Genomic DNA, 21,480 nt, shown 5'->3' on the forward strand with positions numbered 1-21,480 from the left:
GGATATTATCTTTTATTTAGTATGGTGCTCCCTGGGAGACTTGTTCTTCCCTTAGAAAGCGGCTGTTTTAGGCTCAAAAGTGTGGATGTGGAAGCATCATTTAATCATGGAATAATTCGGACATGCCGCCGGCAAAAAAAAAAATCTCAACAAGGACCCAGTTGTCAGATGCAAAATTTGGATCTGACCATTCAAGATATTGAATGAAGTATTATCATCAGATAGAATCAGGACAGTGGTTGCAATCTAAGCCTCTTTAAAATGTGGGTATTAACTATTTCTTGTACAGGGGGTATTGACGCCGAAAGCCAAACTTCACCTTTAGGACAGGTAGTGGGATGTGACTGGGTAAAGAAGGTGGAAGGAGATGGACAGAGCACGTAACCCATTATGGCCTATTCTATATTGACATTTTAACTTGTCACATGGGCTTTAGCCAATCTATTGAACGATATGTTGCATATACAGAACTAGAGAAAGCATTTGGTATTGCCCATGTATAAAGTGTTAGTTAGAGGATCCCATCGAAGTAAGGACGATCGCCCGGCAGCCATCGTCTCTCTTCAACAGTTGTGACTGAAAACTTTAATATGTGCCCAAAAAGCATAACATGCAATGCGGGATGATTTATCGAAAGTGGTGGAAAAGAGAAATGAGGCCATTGCCAATAGCAACCAATCTGGCTATTATTGGTCAAAGTACTAAACTGGTTGGTATAGACAACTGTTCCACTGTACCTTCCTATGTAGGCTTATCTTCTGGTAATGGCTGATATCAGAGAACAACAGCGAGCAAACTATTTACAGCAAGTAAACACAAAGCGATGAAGGATCCATGAGACTGGTGCCCCATGAATGCAAATCAACCATGCAAAATAACCTTTTTCACCGACATTCATGCAAATAGGCCTATGGCAGCTCGGAAATTAGGACTAGTAGTATTTAACACCTTAGGCCGAGTTCACACTGAGTTTTTTGGTCAAGATTCTGAGGCCTTATTCGCCTCAAAATCCTGACCAAAAAGACGGCTCCCATTGAAAGCAATGGGAGCTGGATCAAACAGCTCCTGGAAAAAAAGAATGGACCTGCTCATTGTTCAGGCGGACTGCGCCTCATGAATCCGCCCGAAGACACTCTCGACTACACCCATTCATTTGGGCCTAATCCGGCTCGCAGCAATTGTATTAATTCCTACTATTTTGCTGATGCCACCTGACACTTTTCACAGAAAGGCCCCCCAAAATAATGACAGTAATATTATATCAGGGAATTGCCCACATTGTAGTTACCCAAGTCCTATGGCATATGTTGGTGCTATATGAATAACATTTTTATTAAATCTTTTTTTTTTTACTTTTTTCTCTAATTTCTTTGCAGTAGCTCTGTCTGCATGGTATTAGCAGCACCTTGCCTTTCCACTTGTGGATTATCACTTCTTAGTATTGAGTTAATTCAAGCTTGTGTTTGACTACAAAGCATCTAAAATCTGCCGCTTTCTGCTTCCTGGTGGATTACTCTGTTTCAAAGGGATTACTAATGTGTTTGTCATAGTAAATTTTTAACATGTTTGGACACTGCTGTCCTGGAAATATGCCCAGTATAAATATTAGTCTGTTGTCATTGAGTGGGCACAAGCCATATGCCGCCAGCAACTGCTCGGCTGAACATCCCGGATTGTGGACATTTAATAATTGAAAAATTGCTATTTTAACTGAGTATGTGCGGCTTTCCTATTGTTTAGCCGTGCGTCAGATAACCGGTTTGATTTATAGATGATAGAGATCTTATCATCCCACCATAATGGTTAACAATGACAGTATAGTACCGGAGGCCGCCTCAGGTTCCGGTCCAAAAAACGGGTAGCCGCACTGCACTGGCATCCAGTTGCGCACTCCGCTCCAGATTAGGCCCAATGAATGGGTCTGGTCGGGAGGACGGAGTGTCTTCAGACCGAATCACGAGGCGAAACAGCCTGAAGAATGAGCACCTCGCTTCTTTTTCCGGGAGCCGAAACAAGTCGGCTCCCAGAACAAACACCTGACCGGCTCCCTTTGATTTCAATGGGAGCCGTCTTTGTGATCAGGATTTTGAGGCGAATACGGCCTCAAAATCCTGACCAAAAAACTCTGTAAATTTACCCAAACTCTTCTTTTCCGCCTGGTAATCCAGTGCCTGCACTCCAAGTCTTTATTTATAGAGGGCCAGCATGTCAGTCAGGCCCCATTCATTGAGGCCACGGTTCGCAAGATGGGCAGAAATAGAACCTGTCCTGAGTTTTGCTCATGGCTCCATGCACCAGACCATGTCAGCGGTCATGTATGGGACCATAGCAATGATAAAGGATTTGTGAGGAATGGGACCTTTCATCTCCACCAACTCCAACTCGTCACACCCTTCAATAGGCTCCTCTCCACTGATTTTGGAACAATTGCAATTCTTTCTCTAGCCTCCCCCCCATTCCTGAGCAATCAGTACTATCAGTTTTGGCACAGTGATGCTCTCTGCTGTCAGGTGGGCAGTCCCTGTCATTCTGCTCCAACCCAGAACCCTCCACCTGTTATAGAAAGCATAATTGTCCTGAAACTAACAGAAATGATTGCTCAGGAATAGAGATGAGCGAACACTGTTCGGATCAGCCGATCCAAACAGCACACTCCCATAGAAATGAATGGAAGCACCTGTGACGCTGACTTTGCCGGCGGCCGGCCGGCGTCACAGGTGCTTCCATTCATTTCTATGGGAGCGTGCTGTTCGGATCGGCTGATCTGAACAGTGTTCGCTCATCTCTACTCAGGAACAGTGGGGGCTAGAGAAAAAAATCCAACTTTGCCAGAATTGGTGAAGAATGATGATGTGACATACTGAAGGATGTAAAGAGTAAAGTGCCTTATTTAAAATGTGGCACTGTGTGACAAAAATGCAGCAGAAATACTATTGTAATATTGTGCTTGAAGTGATTTCTAATAAATATTTCACAATAAATGAGAACTGCAGGGGGAGGAAGTGGCGGGAATAGGCAAGTATGTGTTATATATAGGCATTGTACAGATTGGCAAAGATGGAGGGGGCAATAAAATAAATGGTTGTCCACTGGACAGGGGCTGGGGGTAAGGTGGCATTTGGGCACTGAGAGCTTGTCTCACTTCTGATTTATACAATGACATGTTAAATGTGGCTTTTGTATACATTTGGCGTATGTACCAGACTGAATACCTCCTTAGTGTCACTGGAGTTTGTAGTTGACAGTAGGAACATGGGAAGAATATGCAAATCTGTCTTCTATGATGTAATTAGGAAGTCAGTGTCTCAGTTATGCAGTCCAATAGAGGGCGCTCCCTGAGGATGTGGCTGAGAGACTGTACCTGGTATAATCCCAACATCATTGCAAATAAAGTCCTCTGGGAAGGTCGGCATGATGTTAAAGGGAGCGCCCTCTAGTGGGTTGCGTGACTGAGGCTCTGTCTTCCTAATTACATCATGGAAGTCAGACTTGCACATCCTTAGGGAGCGCCCTCTATTGGACTGCATGACTGAGGCACTGACTTCCTAATTACATCATGGAAGTCAGATTTGCATATTTTTCCCATGTTCCCTTGCACAGTGGAGTGCTCATGGCTTAAGACTCCACACACCTAAATGGTGGTTCTCTCCCTATGGAGTGACGATATCCCCCTCACCCTAGTTGACAGTAGTGCATTAATACAAGCATCCACCAGATGGCAGTATATACAGGTCTACTGTTTGAATCCCTGCCCGTGTTCTGGATTTGATATTGCTTGCATTTTTTTTTTTTTTTTGTGCTGCATTCATTGTGGTTAAGCCCGGTGTAGATTGTATTGATTTTCCTGTCATGTGCTTTTGGAGAATAACAATACAAGTGCAAATCTTGTGTTTCCAGACTGTTAACATTTCAAATTCTGGATACAAGGTATGGAGCATTGCTTGAAGGATCAGGTCATACAGGTCTTATAGTGCCGCAGCATTGCCCCCTCCTCATTTGTATTGTAACAGTGAAACACAAAGTGTGTAGCTAATTGTACTTATTTTGTATATTACTTATTGTAACCATTTATCCATAGCCTAAGTATGTAATGCATTGTCATTTATATCGTAGTACTCCTTGTTTGCCAGCAGAGGGGGCTTTAGTCCTCAGTTATTACGGTAACTAATTTCCAGTGGTATGCCTTGTGATCATTATTATACAGTACTTGGATGAAATTATTACAGCAAACAACAAGAAACACTTTTTTATAGGCAAATTTTGCTTCAATTCCTTAAAAAAAAAAAAAATCTAATGATAAGGAGGAATATTTCTTTAATCCCTTAATTTTTCATTTATTTACTGCCTCCCAAAAGCCATAACCGTTATGTCTGCATTTACAGAGCTGTAGGAGGGCTTGTTTTCTGCGGGACAAGTTATACTTCCTAATGGCTCCATTTAGTACTCTGTATGACATACTAGACAGACAAAAATAAATAAATTCTGAATTCAGTGGAATTGAAAATAAAAAAAACCTAGAGACCTGGATGTTATGGTGACCATTTGGCTGCTGAGTGGGTGTGAAATTAAGGGGTTAGGAGCGTTAAAAGTTCCCTAATACACAAAACCCAGTAGTGGCAACAGAAGTAATGGGAAATATATAAGAACTACTTAATCTTCTCCCTTGCGCTCAATCCACTTCTGGTTTTGGCTTAAAAAAAAAAAAAAAAAAAAGGCAGCAAAATTTGCACCAAAAGAAAGCAGCGTTTCCAAACATGAGGCCCCAGCCTCAGGCAGTTTTTTTTTCAGTTTTTTTGTTTCAGATTTGCCAAGCCAGATATGGGTTGAGCAGAAGCTAGACGTATGAGAGCTTCCTTATATTTCATTTCTTTGTGTAACCTCCTGGGTTTGGCTCCAAAACACAGCACAATCTGCAACAAAAATCTGTTTTTCCGCAATGTAGGGCCTTACCTTAAGGCCTTATTGTCACCTCTGCAGTTCACAAGTGTTTGGCGTCTGCTTTTTTCATGGATGCCATATGTACCCATTCATTTCAGTGTGTTTATTCAGTCGTTTTTTTTTTTTATCACAGATGCTGATGTGTCATGGATGCATCACATCAGTGAAAGTCTTTTGGTCTGTGAAAAAACTGATGACATCTAGAGACATACAAAATATGGAAAATGAGATGAAAAAAAATAGTTCTTTTCACAGACATGAGAAGTGGATCAGCACACCATCTGCAAATGAGCAGAAATGGGTGCTATCCGTCAAAAAGCACAGACCTCAAACGTCTGAAGACATGGATGTGTAAATGAATGAAGCCTAAGGCCAGGGCCCCACGGTCCGGAAACGCCGCTGGAAAAATCGCAGCGTTGTACAGTACTTGCAAAGTGGATGGGATTCATGCAAATCCCATGCCCACTTTACGGAAAAAAAATCACAGCATAGACACACTGCAATTTCCAAAACCGTTGCGGTTTTGAATATCGCAGTATGTCAATTATATCTACGGAAACGCCAGCGGCTTTCCCATAGATATAACTGTAACAGAAAGTCAGTGGAGGAAAACTCAGTTAACTTTCTGTTCAAAGCGCTGCGGGAAGAACCGCGATGCGTTCATGCCGCAGTTGTTCCCGCAGTGCTTTAGCACGGTGCTTCTGGCCAGTGGGGCCTTAGCCTTAGGGTGTATTCCAATGGAGTCCTTGGATGTGGTTTTGAACAGTTCTGGTCTCCCCATGGGGCTAGAGGTGTCTTAGGCCCTCCAAGATTCAGGGCCTGGGTGTGACTGTATTTTATGCACCCCCTATGGTTTGGACTCTGGCTTTGATGCAGTATATTTTCTTCCTTCTTGACTGCAGGAAAATCGATTGGCACCATCCCTTCATACAACAGCTGCAGGAGAATAAGAACGAGATACTATGTGTCCTCAAAGAGAAGATCGTCACCACGCAGAAATGTGTCATTTCTCAACAGACACAAATAGAGGAGACTTGTAAACTTGGCGGCAAACTTGGTGTTAAAGCAAAAACAGTGACGGTAAGTGGGACTGGAACATGCTGAGCTTTTGCAAGACTGGTGTTTCTATTAGATTGCACAGAGGAGATGATTGTTCCTGAAATGCTTTGTGCCAGACAGATCTGTGGGTGAAATAGAATTATGACTAGTAAAATGTTTTATAGAACTGATTCACAGATGGTTTGTATGAAAGTGTAGAAAAGTATTGAGTCCTCCAAGTCCATTCACATGAGGACGTCTATTAAAACCTGAAGGCGATTGCTCATGTGGAGTTTGGCTTTTATATTCGTGTTTACATGTTTGATTCACTCATAGGAGATTTTCTGTGTTTTATGCCTTGTGCATGTGACTGTGTTACAGATCTCTAATACGGTGTCCGTAGTCTCCTATGGGCCCTTATGGTATCTGTGTGCGCTCTTCTGTTTCATATGTATACAGTATGTATATGTAAGCTATGGGCTTACATGCGGAACCCCGTGTGAACACACTCCGTCGTGGCTGCCACAATGGGATGCCGCTGTAGTGCACTGACATCCTGTGGCAGCTTTCTGCTCCAGATTAGGCCCAAATGAATGGGCCTAGTCCGAAGGGTGGTGTTGTAAGGCGGACGCCACGGCTGAGCCAGCTACAGAATCTGCCTGAAGAACGGGCAGCTCGCTTCTTTTTTCCACGAGCGGGAACAAACCGCTCACGGAAAAAGGAAATGACCGGCTTCCATTGATTTCCTCCCATGGGAAGCAGCAGGATTTTGACGTGGATTCCGTGTCAAAATCCTGACCATCTTGCCCCTTGTGAACTAGACCTTACAGATCATAATAGTGGCTATCCTTCTTTATGTAGTAGTCTGTCACTCTTCTATAATACGGAGATATTTTAAAGAAATTTTCTTGCCCCAAATGGGTTTATCATATTGGAGACCAATCCACGGGATAGGTCACCAGTATCTGATCTGTGGGGGTCCGACACCTGGATCCCGCACAGATCAGGGCTCGTTCACGTCTGCTCGTTCACATCTGGGTCTCCGCTTTCAGGTTTCCATTTCCTGCCCGAAACTGGGCAGGAGACTGAAAACGGCAGGCATTTTTCAAACCCATTCACTTGAAGAGAGGAGCATAAAACGCTCACCGGTGCTCACGGCCAGACACGGTTTGACAGGTTTCCGTCTTCTGCATGCAGAAGAAGGAAACCTCAGAACGGAGACCGGACGCTGGTGTGAACCCAGCATCAGTTGATTTGTTTGTCTCCAGTTGATGGAAACTGTTGCAGTGGATGGGGATTGTGTGCAAGCTGCTTCTGTTCAAGTAATAGAATACATCTCTGTCTATCACTCCATTTAGTCACTGACCTAAGACTAACATCCTCTATTATCCAAACCTCTCACTCCCATTTTCTGGGTTCTCCCGAGTTGCACTGCTTCTCTGTAATGCTCTACCCTGAACAATCAGATTAACTCACAACTTCTACAGGTTTCCCTTACTCATTCCCCTCAGCCCTGCCCTTTCCCATCCCTTGATTGAACTTGACCCGTTACCTTTTAGCAACCATTGTAGCTGTGTAACAGTAAGCCAGAAGTCTTTTCTACCTCTGCCTGATGTTGGGTACATCTTTATCTCCATTGGCGGAAAGGGCAACCCCTTATAAAGACCTGCTCTGCCCACAATGCTGACCAAGTTATCCTTATGTTTGTGCATTTTTACAGTTTAGGGGTTAGTCCATACTTTCCCTCCCCTATCTCAGAATGGGCACATCTGAATTTAGACTGAAAGCCACTATAGTCTTTGTTGTACACAATGATTTAAGAATTATAACATATATACAGTAATACAATGTTAGAGCAACATTGCAGAGGTTAAAGGGAACTGGTCATCAGGAATTGACATTCCAAACCAACTCCAGTACCTTATACTGCAGCTAGAAAGTGTCCATGTGATACTCTTTCTATTGCCCAGTGTTTCTGCAGTGTGTGGGAAAAATATTCTTTTCCCATATGCTCAATATTTTATATACATTTTGTATATAAACGATTTTGCAACTTTATGAGGTACTGAGAGTGGTTTTGGGTTGTCACTTTCTGCTTACAGAGTCTGTTCTGTCTTCACATGGTGAAAGGAGAGGGGAGGAGTTGATTCTCCTCACAACCGACACACTCTTGTTTGCAAACTGATTTCTATGTGCAAAAGAATGTACAACTTACAATGTAAGAAAAATGGCTTCCGTTATAGGAAGGAGATTATTCAAGACACCAAGCAGCTTTCCTGTCTTTGCACAACTTTTTCTCTATGGTTTAACTGCTTGCCTCCATGATTTGCCTCTTCAATGCAGTACAGCGTTCCTTATTCTTCTATATTATCATCACTTAGGCTCTCAGCTATTTTTCTATTGTATAATTGTGAAGATTATAATCATGTAATGTATGAAAAACATTGTTATCCTTAAAAGCTGAGTGCTAGATATAGTTGCTTATGCTTGAAACTGGTATAATGTTATATGATAAAATGGTGCCTGTGTCCAGAATGGGTGCAAGAAAAACCAATGCTTGGCTTGCTGCCAGAAGACAGCTCCCCAAGGTTACCACGCAGGGCAAGGAGTATCTGGCTATATATGGAACTGCTTAACATTTTTCTGTTTGATTGAGATGTACCATACCAATCAGGAATGAATATAAAAATGTACGTTGTTGTTATTTCTCTCTGCTACTATTTAACTCCACGTTGTTTTAATAAAGCCCGTCAGTGTACTCTCTTCACTGCTAAGAGAGGAGTTGTGTCTGGTATCAATGCCTTGTCGCTAGCCCTTAGCTCATATCAATTACGACAACGACAGTTACCCGGGATTATTGGTCAATTAGTCATAAACACAGCTTTGACCTTCTCATAGTTACTCCTGGCAGAATTACATGTAAATAAACCAGTAGTAGTTATGGTGGTAAACTGCTCCTTATTGACTCTCAGAGACAAATGTAAAATGTGCTGTAGCCATGATATGATCCTTCAAGGACCTATCCTTCAAGTCACACATTCAAACCCTCAACACCTCCTGTCGCCTCCAACTCAAAAACATCCACCGAATCCGCTCCTTCCTCACCCCTGAAACGACTAAGACACTCGTCCAGGCCTTCATAATTTCCCGCCTAGATTACTGCAACACCCTTCTCCATGGACTCCCAGCTAAGGGCTCGTTCACATCTGCGCCCGGTCTCCTTTCTGCAGGTTTCCGTTTCCTGCACAAAACAGAGGCAGGAGACGGAAACCTGCAGGACTCTTTCATACCCATTCATTTGAATGGGTTTGAAAGATGTGCGGCGGTGAGCGTTTTATGCTCTCCGCCGTGAAACCGTTTTTTTAAAATTGGACACAGAGTCAGACATGCAGTACTCTGTGTCAGATTTTAAAAAAAATGGTTTCGCGGCAGAGAGCATAAAACGCTTACCGCTGCTCACGGCCGGACCCGCTCTGACAGGTTTCCGTCTTCTGCATACAGAAGACGGAAACCACAGAACGGAGACCCAAACGCTAGTGTGAACCTAGCGTAACACCCTCACCCCCCTCCAGTCCACCTTAAACTGCGCTGCTCGCCTAATCCACCTCACCCCCCGATCTTCATCGGCTGCTCCCCTCTGCCAGTCCCTCCACTGGCTACCCATAGCCCAGCGAATTGAGTTCAAGCTACTAACGCTAACATACAAAGCCATCCACAACCTGTCCCCTCCATATATCTCTGAACTAATCTCCCGCTACATGCCCACACGTAACCTCTGCTCCTCCAATGACCTCCTACTCCTCTCTGCTCTCATCCGCTCCTCACACAACCGCCTCCAAGATTTCTCCCATGCATCCCCCATACTCTGGAACTCCTTACCACGACACATAAGACTGACCCCAACAATTACAGGCTTCAAGAAGGCGCTGAAGACTCACCTATTCAGGAAGGCCTACAACCTCCAATAATAATACTATCACCGCACCCCCATCTGTACAGTCTCCCCCTCTCCTTCTGTCTCTACCCCCTTCCCTCATAGATTGTAAGCCCTTGCGGGCAGGGCCCTCTACCCCACTGTGCCAGTCGGTCATTGTTAGTATTATATCTACCTATATATTCTGTGTACTCTATGTAACCCCCAAATGTAAAGCACCATGGAATTAATGGTGGAATATAAATAAACAACAACAACAATAATAATAATATGATTATTACCAGCAGAAAAACTGATAGGACATCAGGTATGAAGGTTTATACAGGCATAGGACAGACTGGTCAGAAAGACCCTGCAAGTATTTCAACTTTTCATGAAAACTCAGGCACCCAATAAGCACAAGAAATAAAACTTCTGCACAACAGCGTATGTATGTGATAAGCCAACAATGCTGTTACCAGCTGTGGTCCTAGGGGGCACCTCCACCACCTTACCTGGGGACACTGAGATTTTACCTTATTGATTCATTGCTCCCTGTTGTTTTATGCAGGTATTTTCCTCTTGGACGGATCGTCATCTCCCTGCGGTAGCTTTTATGATACCGGATAGTAGTTGTCAGATAGTCTGGCCCAAATTTTTTCATTACAATAGGTCTGCACAGCAATTTGCAGATTTGCATTGGGGTAAATCAAGGACATAAATCCGTAACATATAGGGCATGCGAGAGATTTACAAAATCCACAATATGCTTAGAATCTGCTGTGGATTTATTTCACTACATTGCAAACTAAGAATTAAGTCTTAGAAGGCTCCCTGGCCCGGCCATCCCATGAGGAATGTTGTTTATGCCTTGTTTCCCTTTCCTAGTTTATTTTCTGTAATTTATGCTCACTGGAAAAAGTTAATAAAAATCTTAATGTGAAAAAATGTGAAGTCTGACTTCAGGCACCAAGGCACTAGGTATATGTGCGCACATACGTACCATAGACCGCTTATTGTCACTCATAAATGGTTAATACCGTGGCCCTGGCCTGCTGACATACTTAGATCTGTAGGCAATAAAACTTCAGCTTTTTATTATAGCGATAAGCCCGCTAGGTTTTACATTACAGATGGACATAAAAATACTGTTTTGGCTGCGTTTTATAAAATCCTGAGGGCTGGCACTGAAGAGACAGCAGGATGATGGAAGTATGATAGCGGAATTATTATGTCAGACCCCAGTGAGGACAACAGATGTTTCATCCTGCTCCAGTTCCAAACCTCTCCGTGTCTTCATGTCCTTGTATTAGCCGGAAAATGATTGCATTTTAATAATTGCAAAGTCATTCATAATGAGACAGAAGGCAGACTGCATGGTGAAAGGTGTGCTAGACACCAAATACGTCTATGATGGCTGGAGCCTTGAAACCTGGAATCTGTAGACCATTCAGTTCTTGGAGCACCTCTACGCCATGTTATTTCCAAATTAAAATACAAGATATTGTTGGTACTGTAGGTTAAAGGATTAGGACAAAATGCATTGACTCGGAAGGCACCTTTTTGATCACGGCACAGCTACATTCCCTTAAAAATGTTCCCATCTGAAAAAAAATAAGCATAGGGATTGTACAGATATGTTATAGAGGGTGGCTGGGCAAAAAAATATTTGTAAATAGGCCGGGGAAGGTGGAAAAAAAAAATCTTACTCACTGGTCCCCGATGCTGCGGTGTCCTCCCAGCGCGGTCCAGTCCTGCTGCTTCAGGGTCTACTCAAAGCGAAACTGCTTGCCTACTGTGACGTCCCGGATCCCTTCAGCTAAAGCCTCTGATTGGTCTCAGTGGTCACATGACTGTGATGTCCTGTGACATATCTTTCTCTATGAACTAAAAACTCATATATCCTGCTGCTCTGCTTGTATACATAGTACAGGAAGGTATAGTGTGTCTTGAAAATGGCTGCTCCCAGGGAGGACTGTAAAAATAAAAAAAAATAAGTACAATACTTAGAGGACCTTTCACCTCCTGGGACACATGCGGTGTAATACACCACTAGAAAGCTGACAGTGCGCTGAATTCAGTGCACTATCGGCTTTCCCGTTCTCTGTTTTTTTTTTGTAGATTGTGAGCTCCATATAGGGATCATAATGTTTTTTTTTTTTTGTTTTTTTTCTTATCAGTATGTCTTTGTAGAATGGGAGGACATCCACACAAACACGGTGAGTACATACAAACTCCTTGCAGATGATGTTCCTGGCGGAATTCGAACCCAGGACTCCAGCGCTGCAAGGCTGCAGTACTAATCACTGAGCCACCAGGTTGCCCCGGCTTTCCCATTCTGTGCCCCTGGTGAAGAGCTATCGGTAACGGTACTGTCAGGAATGCCCTTCCTCACTGTAGCGCCTATTGCGCTGTACTGTGCAAGCGGTGAGGAACGCCTCCCCTAAACTTGATAGTGCTTGTCCATAGATGAGCACTGGGGGGGGGGGGGGGGCCTTTCTCACTGCTCAGCTTCGTCGTTGGGCAGTAAGGAACACCCCGCTCTCAGTACAGCACAATAGACGCTACTGTGAGGAAGGACGTTCCTGACTGACTGTCAGAAACGCCCTTCTGACAGTGAAGAGCTACGGTACCGGCACTGATAGCTGCTCACCGGGGGCACAGAACGGGAAAGCGAATTCAGAGCACTGTTGGTTTTCTAGCGGTATGTAAAACCGCATGTGCCCCAGGAGGTGAAAGGTCCTCTTTAAAGAAAACTAAGAAAACACTTGAGGCTAAAATGAAAATTGAGGCTAAAATGAAAATGCGTTAGCACTCCCTTTAAACGGGGAACAGCGTTGTCCTTCTAAGGTGCTGGTATACGAAGGAGAATTCACATTTACTCTTTACATCTTGGATTAAATTAATATTAAACTTTGCTTATAGTCTTGATTTTCTCAGATGTTCATTTATAATTTATTTACAGGTATCGGTAACAGAAAAAGGAAATTTTATGGATGAAAACACAGTCCTGGAGATCCCTGCCCCTACTGCTATTGCTTATGGTGTGGTTGAATTATATGTAAAACAAGATGGCCGCTTTGGTGAGTTGGTTGGTGTATCTGTGTTACCTGTATCTAACATTCTCTTGTGTTTATCACAAGTATCTGCACATCCATTAACCCAGTTTCTGGTGGTCTCACCATGGGTATTCTCACTGATCATGAATTTAGGACCCCATGACCCTTATTTGACTTGAGTGTCTGTCATACTTGCATGCATCTGCTCCATTCAACATCTATGGGACTAATTCTGTACATGGCTGTATCTCAGTCCCATAGAGATTGAATGGAGTGGCAACATACATGCATGACTTTTGCTCCATTCAAACATGGGACACAAGGCCCCTGTTTTTGTGAATGATGGAGGTCCCAGTAGTCGTGGTTGTGTTACCAATTTTTGAGCTAGTCAGAAGTCCAGATTAAAATAGAGATTTGTGCTTAAAATGGTGTGCGTGTTAAATTGTGCATGTATGCTATCCAGTCATGTTGGTTTCCAATCCCAGGCGACTTTGCATTTTGGACTTTTAAAAAGAGACTGTCACTGTAACCCAATATATCGACCCTGTCTTGCAGATAGGTTAGGGTCACGTGAATCAAACATTTTTTTTGCCATTGTGAATCAGTGCATCCATTGCCAATATATTGCCTTTTTTGCCATTATCCAAGTGAGCAATGACAACCACACCACCAAAGAGTCATTTGCATATTGACAAATAAGCGAAATCTCAAAAAACGACCAATTTGCATACACTCAGTTCTAAACCTTATCCAGTTTTTAAAGGGATCCTATCTTTCAAGCACATTTTTTTCTGAGTTACATATGGGAATAGCCTTAAGAAGGGCTATTCTTCTCCTATCTTTTATTGTCTTCTCCGCACCACTGTTACGTAAGAATCCCGGTTTTTGTTGGTATTCAAATGGATTCTCTTGCAGCACTGGGGGCGGGCCCGAGTGCTCAAACAGCACTGGGGGCATCCCCAATGCTGCAAGAGAAATCTCTCCAGTGCCGCCTCCATCTTCATCAGCAACGGCCTCTTCATCGTCTTCTTCAGGCGCAGGTTTCAGACTTCTAGGCCTGGGGCAGAGCAGACTGCGCATGCCCACAGGCCTCAAGAAAATGGCCGCTTACAATACTTACAAATCACTGCGTGATTTATGTGATGTTTTCACCATGTGGGGCCCCCATCCTAAAAGGGTTTTCCAGCCTCTGTAAGTGATCACTTCTCCTTAAAGGGTAAGTTCACACAGGGTTTTTTGGTCTGGATTTTGTGGCCGTATCCTCCTCAAAATCCTGACCAAAAAGACAGCTCCAATTGAAATCAATGGAAGCCGGTCATTTCTTTTTTCCAGGAGCCGCTTGTTCTGGCTCCTGGAAAAAAGAAGCGAGATGCTCATTATTTCAGGCAGAGTCGCCTCACGACATCCGCCTGAAGACACTCCCTCCCGACTAGGTCCATTTATTTGGGCCTAATCTGGAGAGGAGTGCACGACTGGATGTGGGTACACTGCATCGGCATCCAGTCGCAGCTACCCGTATTTTAGTCCGGAACCTGAGGCGGCCTCCACCTCAGGTTCCGAACCAAAAAAACCCTTGTGAACTTACACTTATCCTCGTGTTAGTGCTGCAGCCTCTTCACTACTTACCAAGAACAGAGACATACATTTGTACAGCAGCTGTGCTTGGTGTTAAAGGTCAGCACATTCACTTGTTTGAGACTGAGCTACGATTGGGCCTTGTGAACAATGACTGTAATGTCACATAGCCAGTAATGTGGAAGCGCCACAGAAGCCGCTTCAACCCTCTTATCCATGGGGCTCTCGCGTGTCGGACCCCCACGGATCTTAAATCGTTTAAAACTTCCATAAAACCTTTCGTAAAATGTAGAAAAGTCAAGGATTGCTTTCAATATTCCTATATGATAATGCCATATACACCATAATAAAAGCTAAATAAAACAAGGACAACATATCTTTATTTAAAATGCTAATGTGTATAAATTTGCATATTAATTGTATTTATGGTCAGCAAATTCTAACGTTCTAATAGCTGAAAAAGTAACCCAGAAATGTGATAATTTAGTGCTGATGCGTTTTGACACCCACAAGCTTGTTCCTGTTCCACTGGTGCATGAGGAGTGAACGTACGGCGAATATACCCGCCTGTCAACCTGCAGTACTGTGACCTGATGTGGAAAGTTCTCACCTCTGCGTTCCATTCCTTCTCCCTCAGGACATTCATTCCCCTCATTTAGCACATATGTGTCTCACTGCTGAGCTGGGTGAAGGGATGAGCAAATTGTTGGGTCCTCGTGTTTCTCTGCTGTCTTCGTGTGTTATTTCAGCGCCTAGTCGTGAGATTCTGCCATCATTAGAAAATATTACAGCAGAAATTCTTTGAACTTATCATAAACCAGAACTTTCTGTTGATTTAATAGTACTGTTAAATAGTCTGAAATATCAGAAGACTAGAAGAATAATATGGGCAGAAAAATGTTAAACTTAAAACTGAAGAAACACAAAAATTGAGAATTTGAAGTGCTGGATCTGTCTTGTAATAGACAATGGCGGCACCCACTGGATCCCATTGATTAGTAATGAGATAATTGGATTTCTGTTCTGGTGTCCAACATATTGTCGGGCAGAATAGCACAGAATTGAAAATGTGAACAGAAGCTTATTTTTTGTTTGTACAGGTAGTTTTATGAGTAATGCTTGGTTCACATCTGCGTCGGTATGCAGTAAAAGCACACGGACCCCATAGACTATAATGGGGTCCATGTGCTTGCCGCTAGATGTCCACAGGAAACATGCAGAGAGGAAAGTATATTGTGAACTACTTTCCTGTACGCATGATCCCTGCGGAGATCTATTGGGAAGCACACGGACCCCATTATAGTCTATAGGGTTATGAGTGTCCCCATGCCCTGTTGTCACTCTGGACAGAGAAAGCATAAGGTAAAATAATAAATCACTGTCAATAGGTAGATTGTGAGCTCTTCTGGGCTTCTATTAATGAAGTCACAATGTAGTTTAATATGGCGCACATCTGTCATTTATCATGAATCAAAGCAACCCGATACCGAGTGGAACTATCCAACTCAGCAGATCAGCTTTTCCACAGATATCTGTGAGTGTATGTCAGGCTCTTTAGTGTCAGAAAAACAAGTCATCAGTAGACAAAGAAAATCTAAATTGACTTTGAAGACTTTATGCAAAGTCTGAACTATTAAAATATAAATTTATCACATAAACTGAACCTTGTTTGTTTGTTTATTTATTTTAAAAAATAATTAATCAATTTTAAAAAAGAAATTGAAAATTGTTTTGGTCACCACCCTTTCAAAAAATAAGTAAAGAGGATCAAAAACCTGGTTTATGCCACAATTATGTAACCAAAACAACTATAGCCAAAAACAAGCTGTCACACAGATCTATAAACAAACAAGTTGGTGACCCAAGCAAATTTCTTTAATTTAGAAAAATAAATCCTATTTTGTAAAAGCAGTAAAAAAAAAACAACAACCTAATAAAGCCTTGATATTGCCAACATCATAGTGATCTGTTGAAAAAAAAAAATAAATTCTTTTTTTTTAATTGATAGCCAAAAAATGATGGAAGCGCAATGTTCTTTTCACTCTGTCTGCAAAAGCTGAAGAAAACATGTACAACGTAACAGTAGCTCTGAAAAATACAATTCGTCATGCAAAAAACCAGCCCTCACATGGCTTCACTAACAGGCAAATAAGAAAGTTCTGGTTTATGAAGTCACAGATGGATAAATGGTAAAAATCTTCAGCATTGAAGCGAGGATGTGCCCTTGAAGGGTTAAGCTGGCTCTGTAGCTGGCAGTATATTTTAAGCACCCCTATGCCGATATGTAACATGTAAATAACATGTAAATAAGGCGACGCCACCAGCTGCAGCTCCCAGGAGCCAAATGTTAGCAGCGCTTGTTAGATGAAACCTGCCAGAGGAAAATACAGATTGTAAAGTGCTGCGGAATATGTTGGCGCTATAGAAATAAAATGCATTATATTATAAATACCAGAGCCTAAGCCCCATGTACATGACGTATAGTATTCAGCTCCATTAAGGCACCAATGTAGGGAATATACAGTACACTGTGACAAGTAGCTTACTGTATTCCTATGGGAGATCAGTGTATAGAGCAGAGTCGTCTGTCAGCACTAGGTAAGACTATGTGGTAAATGTATGCAGAGGTCACAAGCCGGGAATATGGCCAGAGATATAGGACTTGGACACATTGATATTTTCCACACTGACTAGAACATGCCATCAGCAGAAATCTGCTATATGCCTGTGACGTCACTGGGAGGAAAACTCGTGGACATGTGATTGGTTGTGGTATCTGAGGACTGCTTGACTGCTGCTCACAAGGCTCGTAGACCATGTCCCTGCTAAGTGTGCTTGAACTGGGGTCATTACGTACTTGGACCCCTGCCAATAATTTCCACCAAAAGACAAAAACAGCCATTTTGATCTGGTTTTATGCAGTTTTTAAATTTTCAGGTGAAAGGTTAAATAAATATGTTTCGTTTGTAAAATTAGGGTCACAAAGGGGTACTAGCTCTACCTAGAAAGGCATCACCTTTACAGGCTACCTTATAGAGTCTAACAGACTACATAAAGAATTGCTCCATAAGGAGTTGTGGGAAAGGATTACGTAAATATGCTCTTCTGCATAGGAAAAAAAAGAAAACTCACTATAGTGCCACCTTTTGGAAGGTAGTTCCCTATAGATCAATGCCTGGTTTTCTATGAAATTTAGATCAGAAGGGGTAATGACTTATTAGAGAGCTATTCCACAGGGCCTTCCTAGACCATACATGCCCTGTTAGGGCTCGTTCACACAGGGCAAGAGGGGGCGGATTCTGATGCTGAATCCAGCTCAGAATCCGCCCCCTCATAATGGAGATCTATGTAGACCGCTAGTTTCCTTTTTCTGTGAGCGGTATGTTTCGGCTCACGGAAAAAAGAAGCGAGCTGCCCTTTCTTCAGGCGGATTCCGCAGCCGAGTCAGCCCCGGCGTCCACCTTGCGACAGCACCCTCCGGACTAGGCCCATTCATTGGGGCCTACTCGGAAGCAGGAAGCCACGACTGTTGGAAGCCATGACAGTCGCGGCAGATGCATTCTGGTCCTATTCTGACGCGGCTTCCCGCATCAGAATCAGGACCAAAATATGCGGTCCCGTGCCCCGTGTGTTCGAGGCCTTAAGAAAACAAAAGAGGAATTTGGTCCTAGAATCACCTTTTCTATGAAACCTAGATGAGAAAGGGTAATGTGTCATTAGGGAGAGACTGGACTGGTATAGGGACTTATTGTACCATGCATGCTCTGCTAAGCATTCTGGGTAAAAAAAAACCCCTTAAAACAGCCGTCTGTCAATGGGAACCTGTTCCTTATGGTAGAGAAAACGAGACCTTGATCTGTATAGCTACCATTAACCTACCTGCCAAAAGGTAGCGCTAGAGCGAGTTTTCCTTTAAGGAGAATTTATTTGCATATTCCTTTCCCTAGTAGAGCATGCATGGACTGTTAGACTGTACACATGGTACAGGTGGCATGTAAGGAGCATAGTACCCCTCTGACCCACACCTCTGACCTCTCACTCTTTGCCTACAACTCTCCTACTGCATTTCTTGTCTGATGGCTTCCGGCTTCACCATTATATTCAGTTCTGTCTGTGTCCTCAGGATGCAGATCGAATTGACATTGGGGCATGCCGCCATCTTGCCCCTGGAGTATCACAGCACCCTGGTTGGGTATGTTGCTCTATACACTCGCCTACATGTTTTATAGCGATATCTCTTTAAATAGGCCTATGAAAATACTGACCCTTTATCGAGTATAATTGCGTCGGACACATTTTATGCTCAGAACTACATAAAAATATATTAGAACAGTAAGATTTTACGATCTGTACAAATGAGTTGACTTGTGAGGTTGGCAGGGCCTGGGTGACAGTGGGTGGTACAAGTAGGTGTTATGATGGTGATAAAGCAGCCGTGGAACATGAGCATTTATTGTCAACAGGTTGTGTGCCAAGTCTGAACTTAGAGTATTTCATGCCTTAGGGGACCTGTCATAGTGTACACAGAGAAGAAATGTAAAGATATCGGGAAATAATGTTTATTGGGTTCTGTGATATTGTGATGCAGAGACGTAACTGATACCTAGAATGGGACAATGATCTTAGGAATGGGGAGACAATGAAAAATCCTGATGTGCTACTGTCTGATAGACTTATGGTTCCATCCTGCTCCCCTCCATCTTCTGATGTGGGTATTCTTAAACCCAACCTGTCTCATTGAAAATACCGTACAGTCCGCTGGCAGATTGTTATAGAGCAAGAGCTGCACAGAACTTTGATATATAGTTTTGTTATTCTGGATCTGGGAAATTGGGAGGAGGGTGGTACATGGTGCTACAGGTTATACTGGAATCTTGTCCATTTCCATAAGTGTAACATGTAGTCAGTGATCCTAGCATCTGGATGGAGGGAGGGGGTTTGTGAAGGAGGACGACTGAGAGGACCATAGCATAGGCTGGAGTGAAACTGGTGCTACCGGTCTCGATTCTAATAAAACCCATTGTGGACAGTCTATAGTGTTAGACAGAGCATATTTCGGGTAATCGGGTAGCAATATAATATTTGTAGAGATTGGGAACAGATAGGCCCCCTATGTGTTTGTGAAGGTACATCATGAGTCTCTGTATCTGTTATTTCTTATTTAAAGAGACCTTTCACTACCTCCATCCACACTTTGCATCCTTCAGTAGACACAGTTCTAATTTTTTTTCCCCTCTAGCTCCCACTGTTCCCGATATGTTAATTAGGCTCTCTACTGTCAGATAGGTGGTCCTGAACTGAGCCAGAAAGACATGGACCTCAGCCCAGCTAACAGTAGGGAGCCTAATTAGCATATTAGTCCTGAAATTAGCACTGATTGCTCAGGAATGGTGGGGGCTACAGAAAAAAATCCAACTGCAGCGGAATCAGTGGAGCAGCACCTATTGAAGGATGCAAAGAGTTTGGCTTAGTGGAGATGGTGAAAGGTCCTATTTTAGAGTTAATTGGGTCAGATTGGTATGTTTTGACTCCAACCAATTAATTTTTTAAATGGATATACCTTCTATCTGTGAACTGCGGTATATTTACATAGCAAAATATTGCAGCTTCATCCCTTTCAAGTAAGGCTACATGAACACGAACGTACCTATACATCCCATTACTGAGCCTGGGGGCAAAATGGACAGGAATGGGACCCAGAAAAATTGGTTAGCACTGCCAAGAAATGCAGGTGCACGTTGCTGTGGCTGAAACACAAATGTGGACACAAAAAGTTGGAAGTGCATTCTGCTGGCATCAAAGGCATTACTGCAAATATCTATATAAGGATACATGAAAATGAGGTTCTTGGTACTTTTTACATTTTAATAAAATAGTAATTGTAAGCCCATCTGCCACAACTGTTGGTGGGTCCATATACTAAAATGACTCGCCCATCTTAGGACCTGCAAGGGTATTTCAGCCATAACTTGTTCAATCTCCTCTCCCTAGACCTGTGGCATTCACAAACCAAAATGGAGGCCGCCCAATACCCCAAAAGCACTGCCAAACAATATGGACAAAACATGCAGGTGCACGCTGCTGTAACTGCAATAGAATAGTGACCATAAAAAGTTGCAACAGCATTCTGCTAGCAACAAGGAATTGAATCCGTCCTGAATTTTGCTCTGGGGTGCAACGCCTCTTACATGGACGACAGTAATGCACAGTCATGTCAAGGGGATCATTACAATATAATGGGTCAATGTGCTAGCCATTAAAAACACAGCTAGCAGATTGACAAACCATGGAGCCTAAACTGGATGGAGCAGCAATGTTCTGCACCGCTGCATGTACATGGACCACTGTAATCCAGTGAAGATGCCGCAGCACTAGGGGTTGCCAGGGGTGCATAGACTAAAGATAGCCCATCAATATTACAGCTTCCTTGGGTTTTATTCACACCGTTAATCGGTTTGTGTAGTATAATGCTAGCAGTGCATGACCCAGTCCGAGAAGCGAATGAGATGTTTTTGTGTAATTAACCCTTGTGCCTTGGCAGGCAGCGTGACTGTTCTGTGCCGCTTCTTCTGGGAAATGACATTAGGTCTTTTATTAGTATCACTGTCACAGAGCTCCTCTGTCCTTTTGCTGCTTTATGAGGAACATGCTTCTTGAGCTGCCGAAATTTACGGCTCGCATTATATAACAGTAAAGGAAGAGAACCTATGACATTGAAATTCACATAAAAACCTGCTACATTACCAATAAAGCAAGAAGATCTGTTATATGATAAATAACTGTATCTCAGGCAGCGAATATTACTGGTCACAATTGTGCGCCATCCCAAATTTGCCCCCTTCATAGGGATTGTGGTAGGACGTGGTGCAGATGCATTAGCACCTGGACCTGTAGTGTTATGTTTGGTTGCAGATACAGTAGGTGTGCACAGCACAGGTGTCTCCATAGGTTGTCGCG

General features: G+C 43.0%; 1 protein-coding gene across 1 annotated transcript in view; it reads left to right on the top strand.

Moving 5' to 3' along the window:
• GSDME (gasdermin E) overlaps positions 1-21,480 on the top strand; it is an 89,115-nt gene that overhangs the window by 19,150 nt on the left and 48,485 nt on the right. Inside the window, exons 4-5 of the mRNA XM_075271447.1 lie at positions 5,841-6,018; positions 12,855-12,972. Of these exons, the coding sequence (XP_075127548.1) occupies positions 5,841-6,018; positions 12,855-12,972 (296 nt within the window). The remainder of the gene's footprint in view (positions 1-5,840; positions 6,019-12,854; positions 12,973-21,480) is intronic.

Source organism: Leptodactylus fuscus, chromosome 4, assembly GCF_031893055.1.
Source record: "Leptodactylus fuscus isolate aLepFus1 chromosome 4, aLepFus1.hap2, whole genome shotgun sequence".
In the NCBI taxonomy this organism is placed as follows: Eukaryota; Metazoa; Chordata; class Amphibia; order Anura; family Leptodactylidae; genus Leptodactylus; species Leptodactylus fuscus.